General features: G+C 40.1%; 2 protein-coding genes across 2 annotated transcripts in view; one reads left to right on the top strand and one right to left on the bottom strand.

Annotated features, from left to right (window-relative positions):
* Positions 1 to 6074, bottom strand: part of LOC126390823 (collagen alpha-1(XI) chain-like) — a 55150-nt gene extending 49076 nt beyond the window's left edge. Inside the window, exon 1 of the mRNA XM_050045295.1 lies at positions 5922 to 6074. Within this exon, the coding sequence (XP_049901252.1) occupies positions 5922 to 6000 (79 nt within the window). The 5' untranslated portion in view covers positions 6001 to 6074. The remainder of the gene's footprint in view (positions 1 to 5921) is intronic.
* Positions 6075 to 8544: 2470 nt separating this feature from the next.
* On the top strand, positions 8545 to 15466 carry LOC126390382 (retinol dehydrogenase 8-like). The gene is made up of 6 exons (XM_050044660.1): positions 8545 to 8724; positions 12709 to 12870; positions 12982 to 13161; positions 13430 to 13523; positions 14894 to 15077; positions 15183 to 15466. The coding sequence occupies exons 1-6, from the start codon at positions 8619 to 8621 to the stop codon at positions 15408 to 15410; spliced, it is 954 nt and encodes a 317-aa protein (XP_049900617.1). The 5' UTR covers positions 8545 to 8618; the 3' UTR covers positions 15411 to 15466.
* Positions 15467 to 17880: the final 2414 nt, after the last annotated feature.

Here is a 17880-nt window from a genome sequence, read left to right on the forward strand (position 1 = left end):
GATGTGAGAGCATGACTACGATTGGTAATGTTGCAAATGTAAGGACGGATTAGGTTGTGTATGTAGATGATGGACTGTGACGTGAAACGGTACAGCTCAAAAAGATAATTGTGTGGAAATGCTAAAACATCTATGCGCGGTCTGATAACCATCTCCCGACGAATATTTAATTCTCTGCGCAGTAATGCTGCACCTTCATCCACGGGATCGTTATCAAAAGGACATGCCATGTTAGTGAAAAAAGTCGCCACCTACTGTGCCTAATGGACTTCTAATATACTGACTCTGATTTTTTTAATGATTTTTTTAAATGACAGACGGCAGAACTAGGCTACGCCAAAACTCGCCTGCTGACTGAATGAATGAGGAAATCAAATGGAGTGTGTGGCTCTGAAAGAGGGCGGAGACAGAGAGAAACTCGAGGTTCATTGAGAAAAACCTGGTCCCGACCAGGTTAGGTTCATAGAGTCTGTTACTATGGTAACTGACCGAAAGCTTAAGTTACCTCTCTCTCTGAAACAGGCTAGAGTTACCCCTCTTTCTCTGGTTTGAGTTACCTCCCGTTTTGAAACGGAAAACTCAGAGTTTCCCTCATTTCAGGGTTAACAGACTCTGAGTTTTCACTAAACCTGCTTTGTGAAACGGACCCCTGTTGTGTTCTGTTTGTGGTGAGGAACGCCTTCATCCCCTCTCGCTCTAACTGACCTGAAAACCTAATTTAAACAATTCTGTTTAAACTGTCAGTTACAAGGACTTCTCTCATCAATCACTGCACAAAAATGTTTCCAAATCTGTCATCTGAGCAGGCAACTCCACACATTGTTTTGGTAAGCAGAGGGAAGCATTATCCCCGTCGGCTACAGTTCAACCTGACAAAAAAATCATACATAGACAGCTGGCTCTTTGTTGTCGTCTTTTACCCGAACCTTGTTCTTTCCTAAACACACAGACAAAAACAGACACCATCTCTTTCTCTCATGGTTGCTACTGGACACCCATGAATTGACACATTGACACATGACCTAAGAAACACGATTCATTTAATAACTGAGTGATATCCAAATCCTGACTTATTGTGTAAGTTTTCAAGTCTGTGTTTCATCTTATTCTCTCTCTTGACAGAAATTCCATTTTAGAATTTGCCCTCATTGTTTCCTTGAAGTTGTAGGATATCTTGCAGGTCAAATACTGTCTAAAAGATGCCCTGGGAGGGGATTTGACGGGAGCTCGAGACAGCTGTACCTTGGCTGTAACTAATAAGGCTAGTCGTACAACAAAAATGTCAAATTCCTCCAAAAACATACGCACTGTAAACGTGGTATTTCACTAATATTTATCATATAACGAGCAGGGGCTACAAACTTGAAAAACACCACCACTACCACAATGACCTGGACTATGTTCCTGGTAGCACTGATCCAGAGTGTTTATTCCCCTTGTAAAGCAGGGCGAGCAGAAACGGGACAGCACCTCACATTCCCACTATCACACCAGGTCTTATTCACCATAAAGCACATGCCTCCTCCCCCTATCTCTCCAGAGTCCTCTGCTTGTTCATGGTATCCCGTTAGAAACCGATGCAGGCACAGAGATTGGCTAGTACAATGGCCAGCAGGATGCTAGTTCAGCAGAAAGATTCACGCTTGTCCATCGGGATTGTGGCTGATGCCCATTTCTTAGTCTTTTCTTAATGTTTACATTAGTTGTGAAAGTGACTATGATGGCAGTAAAGGGCATAGTACATATAGTACATTAGTTTTGTAGATATTCATGAACCAAAATATTGGACAAATTAAAATTTTGACCTGATGACGCAACTAGAGTTAACTAAACTAAAGTTATTACAACACAACTTGAAAAAAACATACATGTCAGTACAAAAATTTCATGCCAATCTATTCAATAGTGGTGAACCCACCGACAGACACTGCCATGCCTCGAGGTACGCTGCTAGCGTGGCTGACAATATCTCAAAAAGATTATTTCCACACTGAATCACATGTGGTAGAAAAGCACTACTGTTGTGCCTCTGGCTCCATTCAGTGATGTCACAGCAGGTGTTTCCCATCATCTGTCAAATCAACACCTGCTGGAACATCACTGATCGGGGTGTGGCCAAAGGAGCACCATTTTTTAAATGTTTAACTTTTGCAGATCCAAGCAGCAACTAATCTTTACCTATAGTCTTTCAATGATGCGCTTGGTCTAAAATTAAAAGCTTAGTTGTCGTTGTTAGTGTCAGACAATGAAGTATGAGCAACACACACTGGAAAGGTGAGGTGGGTATCTCCTACTTAAAAACATGTGTCTACCTGGCTGAGAGCCTCACCAGATGGAGGATACAGATCTTAAACTGAGTCTGATTTTCTCATCAAACAGAGCTCTGATGTAACTTTTTATCCGCTATCTAAACATCCCACTATTTTCAGTATTAACACATCACACACGACATAAATTGTGTCCAAAACAAATGTATTTCCACTGGGGATATGGCTTCTGAGTTTTTCTTGACTACTGGAGTTTTGGAAGCAATTAGCTCAGAATATAACAGGAAAGCTTGAAACTAAACAAAATCTAATTTAGCTGCATCACGCTGGCAACCAGATGATTTTACTGAATACTTGGAAAGCAATCCATAAGAAGGGCCAGGCTTATGGCTACCTGAATGTGCAAGTTACATACAGAGAGTGAGCCAGGTAAGTTTTTAAACACCTTAGGACACACAGTAACATACCTGACCGTAACTTGACCACATTGCTCGGAAAACTATTGTCGTAATTCAGTCAACCTGCTGACAGCCAGGTGTGTGATCGCAATTGACCACAAGCAAAAAATCAAAAGTGACATGCATCAGAAGAGTTTAATTATGGGTATAATATATAGTTGTCCGGTAGCTACGGAGGTGGAGCTAAACGTATATCCACAATGTACTGCATGTGTGTGTGTTGACATATGTGTACACACTTGTTTTTCTGTGTATCTGTGTTTGTCTTTACCCGGGGCAGTACTTACAAGGGCATTCCTGTTTACAAGGATGTGCTCTCTGACTGCCTGTGAGAGGTTACAGGATTTACACCTTGACCTAGTTTGACCCCAGATGACCCCTAAGGTCCAGAGGTCACATTATTCACTTCAGCAATGACCTTCACAGACAGAGTGAGGTTTCACCCAGAGTGTGTGTGAGTGACAACATAATATAGTGTGATCATCATACTGGAAGAAAAAAGCCTAACAACTTCTGTCATAATTTGGTTTTCACTTTTTTTAATCTTATTTCTTATTTTTTTATTGAGACATGATCAAATAAACTATGATAAAATAGCCAGCAGGCAAGTTTTCTTTAATCTTCAGCGCAAAGCCAGATTGTTAGAAATTCTTTGAAGGCTGCCGCAACATAACATAAATGCTTTTCAGCTTTTTCTCAGCACGTGGAGGCAACATGGTGGAGCCTTTGCCAAGTCACCTGCTGGCTGACTCTTGCACAGTGAATCGCTGTTGTTATCCTGAATAAAGCAGGTGGGATGCTGACTTGCATATAAAGCAGCCATTAAATGAGGAAAAGAACAAATGTAATGAGGTTAAGATGAGGGATGTGAGGTTTTTAAAGACTTTTCTGTGGTTTTTCTGATGAGAACTGTTGATGTTTCTGGGCTTGTAAAAGCACATGAAGAAATGTGACTGACTAAACAACTCTAACTCAAGGTCCATTTAGTAGCCGATCTGGAACTTTCGATCATATCACCTGATCTTTATCAGTAGATTTCATCTTGAGTTGAGCTCATTTTGCCAACTGCTGTTTCTTGGGTCAAGAATTAACTGAACTTTTAAAGTAGTAGTGAGCAGTTTTTCAAAAGTTTGTTATTTTGGGGAAAAAATATTCATATTTTCTTTCTTGCCAAATGTTTGTCTTCCCAAGTTTCCAAGGTACCCCTAAGACTCTAGGAATTTACACACTGGACACTAAGCTTGCATAAATATCCCACAATGCCATGCAGTAGAGGACAACAATCACTATGGACAGCGACCAAGACACCTCTGTAACATCCATAACGCGTCAATTTAAGTGCAAGTATTTAAGAAGTGTACGATTTCACTCTGCTACATGTGATACAGTTTTTTAAAGTCTTTTTAAATTACTGGTAGAGCTGAGGTTGGCACAGGTTACCATGGTTGCGCATCTCCAACAGGCAAGGAGACTCTCAGGGAGTGATGTGAGTCTGAAAAAAACACATACTACTGCGTATTTACACATAAGTATGTTGAATGATAGTACACATTTTGGATATGTAGTGCATAGTTTGCGATTTCAGTCTCAGCCATAGTCTGGTACGTAACACCCCAAGACACAGCAAAGTGTTTTTTATCCACTTTGGTTTTGGAATAGATTAAACAAACAAAATACAGCATGTTAATTAGAGAGCTTTGGAGTGCTGATAGGTGGATTTTGTGACCTTTGGACAATCAGGTTAGCTGTTTTCAGTCTTTGTGCTAAGCTAAGCTAACCAGCTTCTGGCTCAAGCTTTGTATTTACTGAACAGACATGAGAGGTGTATGATCTTCTCTTTAAGTTCTTGGCAAGGAAGCAGTATGTGTATTGTCCCAAAAAGGTCAAACTGTTCCCTTGGGGTAATATGGACAAAAAGTTCTTAAGGTGCTCAAGAAAAAATGGAAATTAAATCATTTACAATTCCATAAGTAATTGCAAACTCCATCTGTTGATATAGTATGCTTGAAAGCTCCAGAAAAAGCTACTAAATGGACCTTGAGTTGAGAATGTTTTGTCAACTATTGTTTCCAAGGTCAAGAATGAACTTTGAAGTTCAAAACTACATGTGATGTTCTTGTCTTGCGAATGCATTGAAAATCACAAAGCTTAATGAGAAATATCAAATTAATTGAAAGTCAGTTTATTATTTGAGAATAGCCTGACTCCTCTGGCGTGTCCTGATGCACAGGTCCAACTCATTTGGTCCAAGCAGGTTAAAACAGACTCAGGAAAACGGTCTCAGCATTTCACCATGGTTCCTTACAGGAGCTGATTTAAGTGAGTTGCCTTTTAAGGGGCTACTTTAAGATTTTCTGTAGGTTTTATGGTCTCATTGCCTTGCATTAGGAGAAACATAAAACTGCTCAAACACATGGATGCACACTCCTGATAACCATCAATGACACCAGGCTCTAAAAGCTCCAGAAGAATAAAGTCCTCCTCATGTGCCTCCAGTGCAGCTCTGGGGGATGTAACCAAGAGTCCCCAGTACAGTTCAGCACAGCACACTTTAATTTGCCTCAGTCTGTTCCCCATTACCCAGCTGTACAGGTTAAATATCCTGTATGCTGCTGTATGGGAGCATAGACTGATGCAAGTATGGCAGAACAAGTCTAGACATATAGGTCTATGCCTTTTCCACTGTCTAGCAAATGTGCAGTGGGCTAAAGGAGCCCAGAAATATGGTGGTTCAGTTCAATAAGCTTTATGTCTGCATGACCTGGCACGACAAAATCATCCGTCAAAAAGCCCATTTCCCTGGAAGTTAAGTGGAAAATGACTAGGAGTAAAAAATTTGGGGGGGTGTGGGGGGGGGGGNGGGGGGGGGGGGGGGGGTATGTCTTGAATTGACTCATCCTTCACAAATCAAGTTCACATCAACAGTCCAAACATGATCTAGATACACACACAGCCAACAGTGTGTGTGTTTGCTGGAAAGGATTAAAGTGATAAGGAAGAGTTAAGGCTGATATTTAACACTTTGATGAACTCATGAGGGCCCTGAGGGCAGGTGGTGACAACTGATGACACATGATGTGACAGAGAGAGAGAGGAAGAGGAGGACTAATTAAACTTCAGCCTCTTACAGGCTAAAACATTGTCAGGCATTTGAACAGAGCGAGCTAATTATCTGAACAAAGATATTTCAGCCTACCTGCCCTTGAGGTGTAAAATACCGACACGAGCAGCAACAGCAGCCATGTCTCGCGCACTGGACTCCATCGATCCATCATGTTGCGTCTGAAGCTATCGATACGGCGGCCAGTAATTCCCTCGTGGCTCCCCTGCGCTCCGCGAGACACCTGAAGTCAGTCAGAGAAACTTTTAGCTCTGCGCGCGAGAGCTTTAACAGCCTTGGAACTGCTGCCTCGCGCCCGTGCGTCTCAGCGCGCGCTCCACCAGCTGGCAATTAAGAGCGCGCATGCATACAAACTGATTTAATTGATGAAAAATGGCATTCGGCAGCTCATATGCTCATCTCCTTGCTGTTTTTCTTCTGGATGGACGGATGAAAAACGGAGACCAGCACGGGGGAAAAAGCTCTTAAACTTGGAAGGTCTTTCCTTCTTCACCCGCAGAGAACTTTCCTCACTTTCTCTCCCCTCCTCCCCCCTTTCCCTCTCTCCTCTCACCTCCTCCGGGGTGACCCCTCCCTCCCTGGAGACTCCTGGTTGGGGCTCGTGGGGCTGTGCAGAAACATAATTACTGCGCGTGTCAATATTGGCATCATTATTGTCTGAGTGATTTAAGGGACTATGTGATGTCTCTTTCTCTATTTCTCGCGCGCGCACGGGCACGAATGAGCACGCATGCGCCCGCACATACACATTATAACGTTGTCACGCACATATGCTTGAGCGCACGTGCGATAAGTTTCTGTTTGAACATACACGTGCAAGCAAAGTCTTCCTCTATAGGACCAAATACAAAACATCCATCATGAACAATGAAAGCTCGTGCCACATTTAATTTTCTGCACTCTCTCTCTCTAAAGACACACACACACACACACACACACACACACACACACAAAGCATGCTAGGACAGGACAACGGTGCTGCCCAACTAATAAAAATATGCTGCTGCAGATTCCAAATTCCAGTGCCTGTCTGTCTTTGCCCACCCCGCACTCTCTTCAAACACACATATGCCATATTCCTCCTATAGGCACAATAAAAAACAGAATGCACCTCCTGCCTTCTACTTCAAGGGCTTTATCATTCTTTATCTCTGATAGTACAAAAGTCCAAAGAAAAGCAGCAGCTCATTGGGAGGTATCAGAAACATTTTAGGAGTTTATAGGGAGAAGTTTATAGGGTGGAAGAGGCTGACAGGATTGGAGCTCAGTACATGCACACACATGCATGCATACACAAGAATACCTATATGAGCCTCAGGTCTCCCCTGTCCTGCTTCAGCTCCCCTTTATATGAGTCTGTATTGTCTACAAAGACATGTTTTTTTAGATCACCTGTAAGCTAAAGAATGACTCAAACCTGAAAGGATATATGAGCAGGTACCAAATATGACTGAATGATCAAATCAAATCCAAATGTATTTATTTAGCCTACTATGGTAGCATATATCATACACCGAAATGTAACAAAATGCATGATATTGGAGCAAATAAAGCTGTGAGAATAAAATCAGTTTTTAACAAAGAGTAACTAAAATGACCCAAAAATAAAGAAAATAATAATAATTAAACAGAAAAAAAACTGTGGGGGTGGATGTCTTAGAGATGTCTTTTTATTACACCTTACAGTGTAGTTTCATGTGAGCATTTGGAAGAAATAACGTCTTCTTGGCACCATCTTGCAGCAGCATTTTGTAATTAGCATAACCCTGTTTTGTCATTATGTGAAGGTGAGAAGAAAAGCATGAGTGCATGCCAGCTTGCAACAAATGAACAGATACACAGACGTCTCTGTGGTTTTGTTAATATAAAAGAGAGGAACACGTGGAGACATTTGGTGTACTCTTTAGGCAGTAAAAAGGAGATCAGGCTACTGAAAATTTAATGTACTATAATTATTAGAAGTTCATGTTTTGGTAACGGTGCTGTTGTGGTAACAGAAGTAAATTGCATGCAGGCAGGCACACATACATACTGACTACTTTTTTGGAAGAAGAAGAAAATAGATTCCAGGCATATTTTCAAATGCCCTTTCTCCTGCTTCAAGGTCTTAAAATTATGACTGACAGCTATGCTCTTGTGTTCAAACGTGTGTGTGTGTGTGTGTGTGCAAACAAGAGAGAGAGACAGATAGTATGTACTTGTGTGTATGTGTTTGTTTCATCTATTTTACTGATCTTATTAATAACTTTTCTGACACCCATCCTGCCAAAAATAAATAAATCCTCAGGCATCATGATGATGGAGATAATGGGCCAGATTTGTGTTGGCTTAGAGTAACAGAAGTCACTCCATTCAGAGCTACAGTAGACTGATTTGTAGAATAATCAGATTGACCACTGGGCGGTGCCACTTCTCTCTACCGAGCAGAAGCTGACTTTTACATATCAATATGCAACTTCAAATCGGTGCTAATCAGTTTGTTCTTTACACTGTGGATCAGAAACCAATCCTTACTGAGAGTTAGAGGGTTCTGAATAATACCATGGGTATTTTCTTGTGATGGATTCAAATAAAGGAGTTGGACTTGACTCCCACAAGACTGACCTGGACAGCCCACCGTGCCCTGGTTAGATAATCCCACTGTCGTTGCGCTCTGTCCATGTGACTCTGTGTGTGTGTCTCTTATCCTCTTACAGTGGCTCTCACCTCAAAGCATCCTGTAGAGCTGCTGGTGCCCTCAGTGTGACAACACAGCGGGGAGGCAGCGGAGCCATGGCGAGTCCCGGGCAGAAAGTGGTGCTGATCACCGGCTGCTCCTCCGGTATCGGCCTGAGGATGGCTGTGATGCTGGCCAATGATGAACAGAAGCGCTATCACGGTAAGTGCACTCTGTGTGTGTGCATGTGAGAGATAGAGAGGAAGACAGAGAGATTGAGGGAGAATTGTTTCAATTTGCTTGGCAAGGCATGTAAAAAGGCCACATTTGTGTTGCCAGAGCATATATACAAGGAAAACAGTTACAGTTTAACTTATTTGCATGGTAAATGTTACACCATGTGTTAAACCATCCATCCATAAACCTACTGTCACTATCTCTACTTATTCTGCGCTGTTTCCACATAAGATGCTTACATCATGAGTGTAGTGCACATAAGAGTGTTACATGGTTGCCCACGATTGTGCAGATTAAAGCCACTGCTTCTGTGCATCCGAATTCTCAGCAGAGGAGGGATTTCCCCTAAAGATGACTGATCCACAGTTTGCAGTGTTTTAAATTAAAAAAATCACATTAGAGTAAATGAGGATCCCATTTAGACTTAACCTAGAGTCAATAACATGACTGGTTGATCTTAGAGAATGAATAACTGATACATGGAGACAATGGAGCAAAGCCGAGGCTGTGTTCACTACTGAATCCTGAAGGGGAAAATCCACAGCCTACAGTACTTCCTCTCCCCACAGGGAGGTCAAAGGTCATAGTCAACTTCCTAAGATCCATATGCAAAGAAAATCAATTTAGGGAGCTCATAGTACAAACAAAAGGCCTACCTATTAAATACTCACTCTTCCAAGAATCTGTGTCATATGTTTGATAACAAATAGCTATTTTATTTTAAGTTATAATTTTCTAAGCTTTTAATACTTACAAGACAAATATAGAACATGGACATTCAATAAACATACAATCTTTCAGCATGTATCATTTCCACAGGAAAAGGCAACAAGCTACATACATAGTAATTAAGAAAATTGTCACAGTGTCCTAAAATTCTGCATCACCTCTCTCAGCCATAATGTGAAACTGGGAGGTTGCCTAGTTTTTGAGAATTTGCCTAGATTATGGATGTTCCTAATGACTACTTTCCCTGACGTTTAAACCGAAATTAAATATGAAAAAATCCAAACATTCAAAACTGAACACTATTTAATCTTTAAGCTTAAACACTGTCTGGTAAAAATATTGCATATATAGAAAGAGCTATTTGAAATCATTACTCACATTTTTCAAATAACAAATCGTACTTTAACTGCCTCTGAAACATGTAGCACCATGGACTGTGCATTATGAACATTGTACACTATTGAACAAAACATGACAAAACAACAAACTAAATAAAAGTTAACAATTAACATTTACTTAAAAAAACAAAGATGGAGAATACATCTTTAAGAAACATGCCTGTAGGCACAATTGCATTTTCACAAATGCAATCGCAGAGCACCAGCCTATCCTAAAGTTAAAAAATAAAATAAAAATTGTGTTAATTACAATCAGTATTTTCTAGTGCAGACTGCGAGGGTAGAAATATTTAATTTTGACTAATCGTGCACATCCCTAGATGCTAACGGAGTTACATACTCTGTAGATTACTAAAATCAGTTGATCAGGTTGTGTCACTACGGCCTGGAAAACAGATCTCCAGTGTTTAGACAATTTATGAAAGACATGTGGGAAGAAAGCAGTAGGCAGCTTATACCAGTCACAAATAGAGTCAACATTACCGCAGATAAATTAAATCAGTGCAGCATCAGCCATGTCTAATACACACTGGAGCTCCTCAGTAGGCTTCCTACCAATGCTCGGCTGTTACAGCTATCCCCAAATCCTCGTCCTCCCAAACAGATTCAAGCTACAAAGTCTGATCTTTAATATACAAAGACTAAACCGCTTTATATACAATGTATTCCTTTCAGCATAATTACACTGTGTTGTCCGTCCATGACATAAATGATAAAATTGGTAACAGCAGCCATATAAAGTGAATATGGGCTTATTTTTGAGTTCATATAAAGATCTTTACATTTCAGCCTTCTTTCCCCCTTTTTTAAAAAACCTAGTTTATTCAATTGTGTGGATATTATGCAACACAAATAACCATTAAGCAAAATATATTAATTTGTTTTGTAAATTTCAATGTATTTCTTCTATTGTTCAAAGTATCTGTTTGTTTCTATTCCATTATCAAACTGTATTAAAGTCTATTAGTGAGCTATATCATTATGAGGTAAAGCAATATTTTCAAATCAATCTGCCCCTACATTGCTTTATCATACAATGCTTATGTAAAGTTGATGAAGAAAAAAAAAACTTGTAGACTCGCAAGACTAAAGCACGTTTCACTCGTCTGCTATTTAATTTTCATGACTTATTGAATTTAACGGGAAACATTAGCTTCCTTTAGAAGTATGAAAAAAAAATTGGCATGCACTTGAAAATGGGCAGTGAAAAGTATACATAATTTTGTTTTTAGAGGATAAATGTTACGTTTTCTAGATGTCTAGATTTAAGGAATACTTAACCCACAAAGTGACCATTTGTATATCAGTTATTCACACCATGTTACCTTGAATTTGTGAGTATAACAGGTAAATTTCACTTTTAGTCCTGGTCAGAAAGGGCTGAGGCAGGGCAATGTAACATGTTTAGAAGTACTGAGTATGCGACTGGATCCATAGCACCTGAATTATACTGCACCAGTTGTGTGAGAGTTCATAAACAGATGTTTCGAAATAATTTAACTGTTAAATCTTTTTCTTCACAAATTCAAGGTAACACAGCATGACAAATTGATATATAAACAGTCATTGTGTTGGTGAAGTATTCCTTTAAGGACACGCTCCTAGCTTACTCAGCCTCCCTGCTGCCACACATAATTATGTCTCTGATCCCAACTTAACCTTTTAGTCACTCTTAGGATAGAACATGTAACACCAGACAATAATTAAAGCCCCACTACAGCCTTGCTTAGGCTAATTATGGCCTGGCTCGCTGAGCTCCATTGTGGACGACAGGCTGGCGAGGGCTATTCCTGGAGGAGGAGGCAGGTGACATGAGCATCACAGCAAGATGCTAATGCTGCTATGTAAACTGGCTGTTGTAACAGGCCTGTTTTTGAGCACAGCAGGTCTATATTAGGGCTACTTAAGGTAATCTTTACTACATTGACTATCTTTAGCACTAACTTTTCCATTGTTGTGTTATGTCAGTTATTCAGAAAGTGACTTCAGGAGAACAAACAGTCCAGAGGTTCAGTCAGGAAAGGGATGTATGTGAACATAGTTTCCTTGGTGTGTGTGCTTTACCCTGTATTCTCACCTATCGTCTCATGTCTCTGACAATATTTTTGTTGCGTTTCCCTCCTAGTTCTTCATGACCTTTACTCCTTTCTTCCCGTTCACTCCTATAACAGGAAACCTACACAAAGACAGCATCACTCAGCACTGACATTCTCTCTCTGAAACTGCACATACAAATGTATGCACATAGACAGAACATGCATTGATGCTGCACAAGGACTCATAGAATATTTTGTACTTGACAAGAGCAACACACACATATGGAGTTGACTTAACATACCATGATGTTTGTGTTTTTGTGTTTATGTGTAACTGTTGCTTAAGTCTCCATGCAGCGGCCTGAGCCAATGAACTCAGCCTGACTCTCCAGATATTGTCTTTTTGTAACCTCATTTACCCGGGCAGGTTGCCTAATCACATGCCTATTTACAGCCGCAGCCTGAAGGCATAGTGCTGTCAGAGTGTTACATTCATTCACAAACTCACACTTGGAAGCTGCCCATGGAAATTAGACAAGCATAATTGGCAAACTATTGGCAAACAGCAATGGGTAAAAGATTAATGCCTGTTCACAGGTCACAAAGCCATGACGAAGATGTAATTGTGATTGAAACATTTATATTAATTTGCGGTTTGAGGTCAATGTGGAGGTGCTACTCTTTTTGTTGGAGCTGCCAATGGGAAAAAAAGTGGAAATGTGATTTATCTTGATATTTTTGGCCCTGTATAACTGTTGATACTTCTTTTAAATGGGGTTTCTTTCCTCCTTTTCACCTGGTCACAGTCATAGCAACGATGCGTGATCTGAAACGTAAAGATAAGCTGGTGGAAGCTGCTGGAGATGCGTACGGGAAAACTCTGTCTCTGGCTGTGCTGGATGTCTGCAACGATGAGTCCGTCAAACAGTGTATCAATGGCATCAAAGATCGACACGTGGATGTCCTCAGTAAGTGACATGTAGCCTATTTGTGTTGCAGTGCTACGCTGTCCCAACATGATGCTGATTTCTCAGTTTCTACCTTGCTCTTCTTTGTCTCCTTCTTCTTTTTCTGACCAGTCAATAACGCAGGTATCGGCCTCGTGGGTCCGATAGAGAGCATCCCCATCGAGGAAATGAAGAAAGTGTTTGAGACCAATTTCTTTGGGGTGATCCGCATGATCAAGGAGGTGATGCCTGATATGAAGAAAAGGAAAGGAGGACACATCATCGTCGTCAGCAGTGTGATGGGACTGCAAGGTTAGCAGACAGGATGAGTGGTGGGAGAGGAGGCGGGCTGGGGCGTTAAATAGCACAGGGAGAAATGACAGGTTAGTCAGGTTCAGTTTGATGGATGCATGTGTTGATGATGGACGAGTGGAGGAGTGGGTGGATAACTGAAGGAAGTACTTAAGTATGTCTTTTTAAACTGGGATGTGTCTACAAAACAGGGAAGAAGAAGAACCAGACTATTAAACTGTTCATGTTGTCTGAAAGTGAAATTTAACCATTGACTGTGTCCCTACAGGTATTGTGTTTAATGATGTGTATGCAGCTTCCAAGTTTGCAATGGAGGGCTTCTGTGAGAGTTTGGCTGTGCAGCTCTTGAAGTTTAACGTCACGTGAGTGTCACTGATGCTACCTCCGTCATTACTTAACACAGACATAGCAGAAACCAAAGCCCCTAGTAATGCCGTTCAGCCTTGCTTCCAATTTTTCCCAGTGGCCACTTATGGCTGCTGTTGCCCAAAAAACATTTTTTTCCCATCGACCACCACTGTAAAAGAGAGGTCTGTAAAACTGCTGAAAGGACACCTCGAACTGAAAACAAGGTTAATGTGACTCTTTCTATTGTGACATTTTGATTCATGGATGTTTTATACTTGTAAACCTTACTCGAGGCCAGAAAAGCAATTAAAAAATCGATATCATCACAATGTAAACTCCATGAGCCGAGCAGGAACTTTGGGGCGGAGACAGTGGGAGAAACAAAAACGCGCATATTCAGTGGGCTGCATCTTGGCAGAAGTAAACCTGGAGGCAGGAAACCTTTATGCCGTATGTGCCAGACAAGCAGTTCCAAAGGACTGAATAGGCGCCATCTTGGGGTCTGGTATCTACGGTAGTTACAATTAAATATCTATGGTTTAAAAACAAGACAGCACTCTTTAGAGTCATTTCCTGTATTTAACAGTGGCTACACAGTCAAACTGTAAATATGGAGCAAACATTAAATTTGTACTGTATATAGTGTTGTATTGTTTTGAAACGGTAGTGTACATCATACGTACACATAACGTTAGCACCCAAAGATTTGCTAATTAGCACAAAACACAAAGTATAGATGAGGTGGATGGTAAAGTCATTAGTTTTACATGTGTGTGGTCATAAATTGAAGCATCAGACAAATTTAATTTTGGCCTGATGACAGCGCTTTGATGAGACGTTATTGGTGGATTTTTCTAGCTGTAACCTACGAAATGTTATTTTTATTTGGTAAATTATTTGTAATTACCTTAAAATCTTCTACCACCCACTGTTTTTAGCCTGTGTGGATTCTTTGAGGCACTGCCCGTAAGTAAAAACAAAATTAGCCTCGGTCGAATTATCAGGCTGTCTGCTCTGCCTTTGGGATATTAGCAATACACGCCAAATTTTCACGGGCTGCCGCTATGAAGAGATATGCATCTATAGACTGGACTCTAGTCTTTTGGTCATTGCGGTCATTTCCAAACAAAAATAATATTCCAGTTAATTGTGAGGGCTTTACAAAAAATAGTGTATTTGTGTTAATTCAGGCAGTGTACACCCAAATGCTGATGGCGTTAATGAACTATTGCTGATTAATTTTCTGTTGCGCTATTAATCAATAAATTATTTTCGCAATAGTGTTACCCATTTGCTCATAGAGGTCTTCCTTCATCTAACACTTCTTTGTTGTTGAGTTCCAGTCTTCTCATGTTAACTCTTTGTTGTGTGTCTCTGTCCTCAGACTGTCACTCATTGAGCCAGGACCGGTGCACACAGAATTTGAAGCAAAGATGATTCAGGATGTGAGGCAGAAGGAGTATCCTGGTGCCGATCCAGATACGGTGCATTACTTCAAGAACGTGTATCTTCCTTCCTCTGTTGACATCTTTGAGACCCTGGGACAAACACCTGATGATGTTGCCAGAGTAAGTTCAGAGGCAGTCTGTGACTCACTGTGTCTCATCTGTCTGTCCGCATCAGTGATTAATGCTGTGGGTCAAACTTGTGTCTTTTTTGTCCATCCTCTACAGTGTACCAAGAAAGTGATTGAAGCAAGCAGACCCCGTTTCCGTAATCTGACCAACCCCTTGTACACGCCAATCGTAGCGTTGAAATATGCTGATGAAACTGGAGGCCTGTCTGTCCATGCCTTCTACCACATGCTCTTTAACTTGGGTCCTCTGATGCACGTCAGCATGACTGTCATGAAGTACCTCACCTGTGGATGTCTGAGAAGCAGGACAGTGTCACCAAACTAGAAACATGTTTTTTGTATGCAAATGTGAACAACAGACTGCAAATAAAGACCACACACTACTTTGGCTTATGCTGTCGGAGGAAAAAACAAATACCTGCATACGTACACAGTTTCAGAGAGTTTATCTTTTGTGACCTGCCATATTTACCTCTATATCTGATTTGTAATGAACAGTCCTCTGTATATCCTCCTTTCTGTATAAGAATGTAGTTGTAGTTATAGTCTAGATGTTGTAGTTGTCTAGATGCCACACCTGAGTCCAGTTGAGTTGAAATATTACAACAGCTTTAAAAATTGTTTTGGCCTACCCAGAGTGCCAAATGAGTAGAGTTTACATTTATAAGACTGTAGCCTGATTTCCTTATTTTATCCCACCAGTCCCAAACAACTTCACATTTAAGACTGTTGTAAACTCTAATTGGTTCAGAAAGCTGGGTCTACCCCACCTTGTTTATTTGTAGCCTATGTATTTGCAGCTATGTACATATTTTTGGAATTCTGTCAATATATTGGAGCAACTATTTTGACATTAAAAATTGTCATATATATCTTCCAAGAGTCTTATTAGTGCTTCTGATAGTTTTCAGCAAACATGGTTGCATGCACATTACTTATGATCAAGATAAAGTATGCATGTGAGTTCCATCAGAAAACAGTCTTTTCTGGCAGTGTCTCTGTCATGTCTTTTAGGCGACAAACATGTCTCTGTAACTCCTTCACACTGATGGAAAACAAATTGCCTTTCTAATTGCGAATAAGAGTCACTGGCATATTCTGGTTTTACATGATACATTCATAAAAACAAACAAATCTCTTACTACAATTAAAAGTATATGCCATTAACTGACTGACTAGGTTTATCCAAACTGCATTGTTTTGGTTTAATAAGGGGGATTCAGACAAACACATGTTTATTTACACAAAAATAAAGAAATATTGGAATTACATTTAAGTGCTAGCATTTGCAACATTGACTAGTCACCTACAAAAATGTCAGCTATTTGTGGGATTATTGTATGGAGACAACAACCTTTTATTTACTGTTTTACTTTAGTGAACTGGAAGGCCTCATAGGAAGCCTAATATCTACTTTATCACTGTAAAAGTTAAAAAATCAATTGCAAAAATAAGTAGACTACATGCATATATTTGACCACTTTAAAAGTTTATTACATGTTGTTCCTGAAATCCACCCTGAGTCCAGCCTTCTGCTGGGATAAGGATAATCCTGATTATGTGGATCAAAGGTATCCCAATCCTACTAAAAGTTTTGAACAACACATACATAAGGTTTGATCCGGCTCAAAACCAAGACTAGATAATGTTGATTTCGGAATCCTTCCTTTCTTTTGAGCAACTCATTGTCAAGATTTGATCTTATCTGACAGCCGAAATTCAATAAAATTACTGGGCCATGGTTTTACAGATACATCTGTGTAGCGTGGCAAATGCTTTAAAATATGTCTTATGTCTTTATCCATGCAATCTGGAAATCCATCGGTAAAAAAAAATAAATAAATAATAATAATTTCTTCCTTTACAATGTAAAAATGTAAATTGCAGAATCTGTCTTGAGAGATTATTATCCATGTGACTTTAGAGAGCATGGAAAGCAAATATACATTTTACCAACTAGTAACTTAAATACATTTTGAATCACTTGTGTTTAATTGTGGGTAAATTCTTAAGGATTTCCTACCCCTAAAAAGAAAGAAAATAGATATAAATGAAAATATTTGTGTACATTTTACATCTAAATTTTACTTGATGTGACCATAGAACTTTTCTAAAAGGACCAAAATGGCGCTCTGTAAAAATATTGAGCTAACGTTAGCTTGTTTGTGTCGGACTCTCAATGCATCTGTCAAGTTTGACGGTTAATATCAGTTTGAAAAGGTTAATAGTCAAATGTCCTCCTTCATAAATGGACCGTTTCATCGCTATTCTGTTGCTAGGGCAACAACTTTGGTCCCTGTTTACTTCATAGACATACATACACAGACGCCGCATTGACTGCCGCAGCCTATCAGAGCCGACGTCCTCGCCGGCCGCCATCTTGGATGGGTCTCGCTTCGCCTCCACAGTGCATTCACTTCTATTGAGGAAGAAGCTGTATGCACAAGTAAAACAGAATAACTCACTGAATTTTCAACTGATTTTCACGCGGTTTGGTTTGTTACAAACGGCACACATGTAGTTATGATACAGGATGCTTTCGTACATTAAAAATGGGGGATTTCATGCTTTAATACTTTCTTCAGATAGCAACAGCATGTTATTTAGGTCACAACACAGTTATTTTCTTCACCTCAACCCCAGAGTGGGATATATATATATATATATATACAGTATTTATATACTGTATAAACACAATATACACAATACAAAACACAGTATAGCATATTATGTATAGCACACCTTTGTGCACATATTCACTTTTCCACCAGCTGTGCTGCAAATATCCCCTGCTG

Source organism: Epinephelus moara, chromosome 5 (assembly GCF_006386435.1).
Source record: "Epinephelus moara isolate mb chromosome 5, YSFRI_EMoa_1.0, whole genome shotgun sequence".
Taxonomy (NCBI): Eukaryota; Metazoa; Chordata; class Actinopteri; order Perciformes; family Serranidae; genus Epinephelus; species Epinephelus moara.

What these genes read in the sequence shown, in the direction of transcription:
- LOC126390382 (XM_050044660.1), top strand. Translation starts at nt 8,619, where the DNA reads ATGGCGAGTCCCGGGCAGAAAGTGGTGCTGATCACCGGCTGCTCCTCC. An exon ending in TCGACACGTGGATGTCCTCA is followed by an intron (nt 12,871 to 12,981) that starts GTAAGTGACATG and finishes TTTTCTGACCAG; the next exon opens with TCAATAACGCAGGTATCGGC. An exon ending in CAGTGTGATGGGACTGCAAG is followed by an intron (nt 13,162 to 13,429) that starts GTTAGCAGACAG and finishes GTGTCCCTACAG; the next exon opens with GTATTGTGTTTAATGATGTG.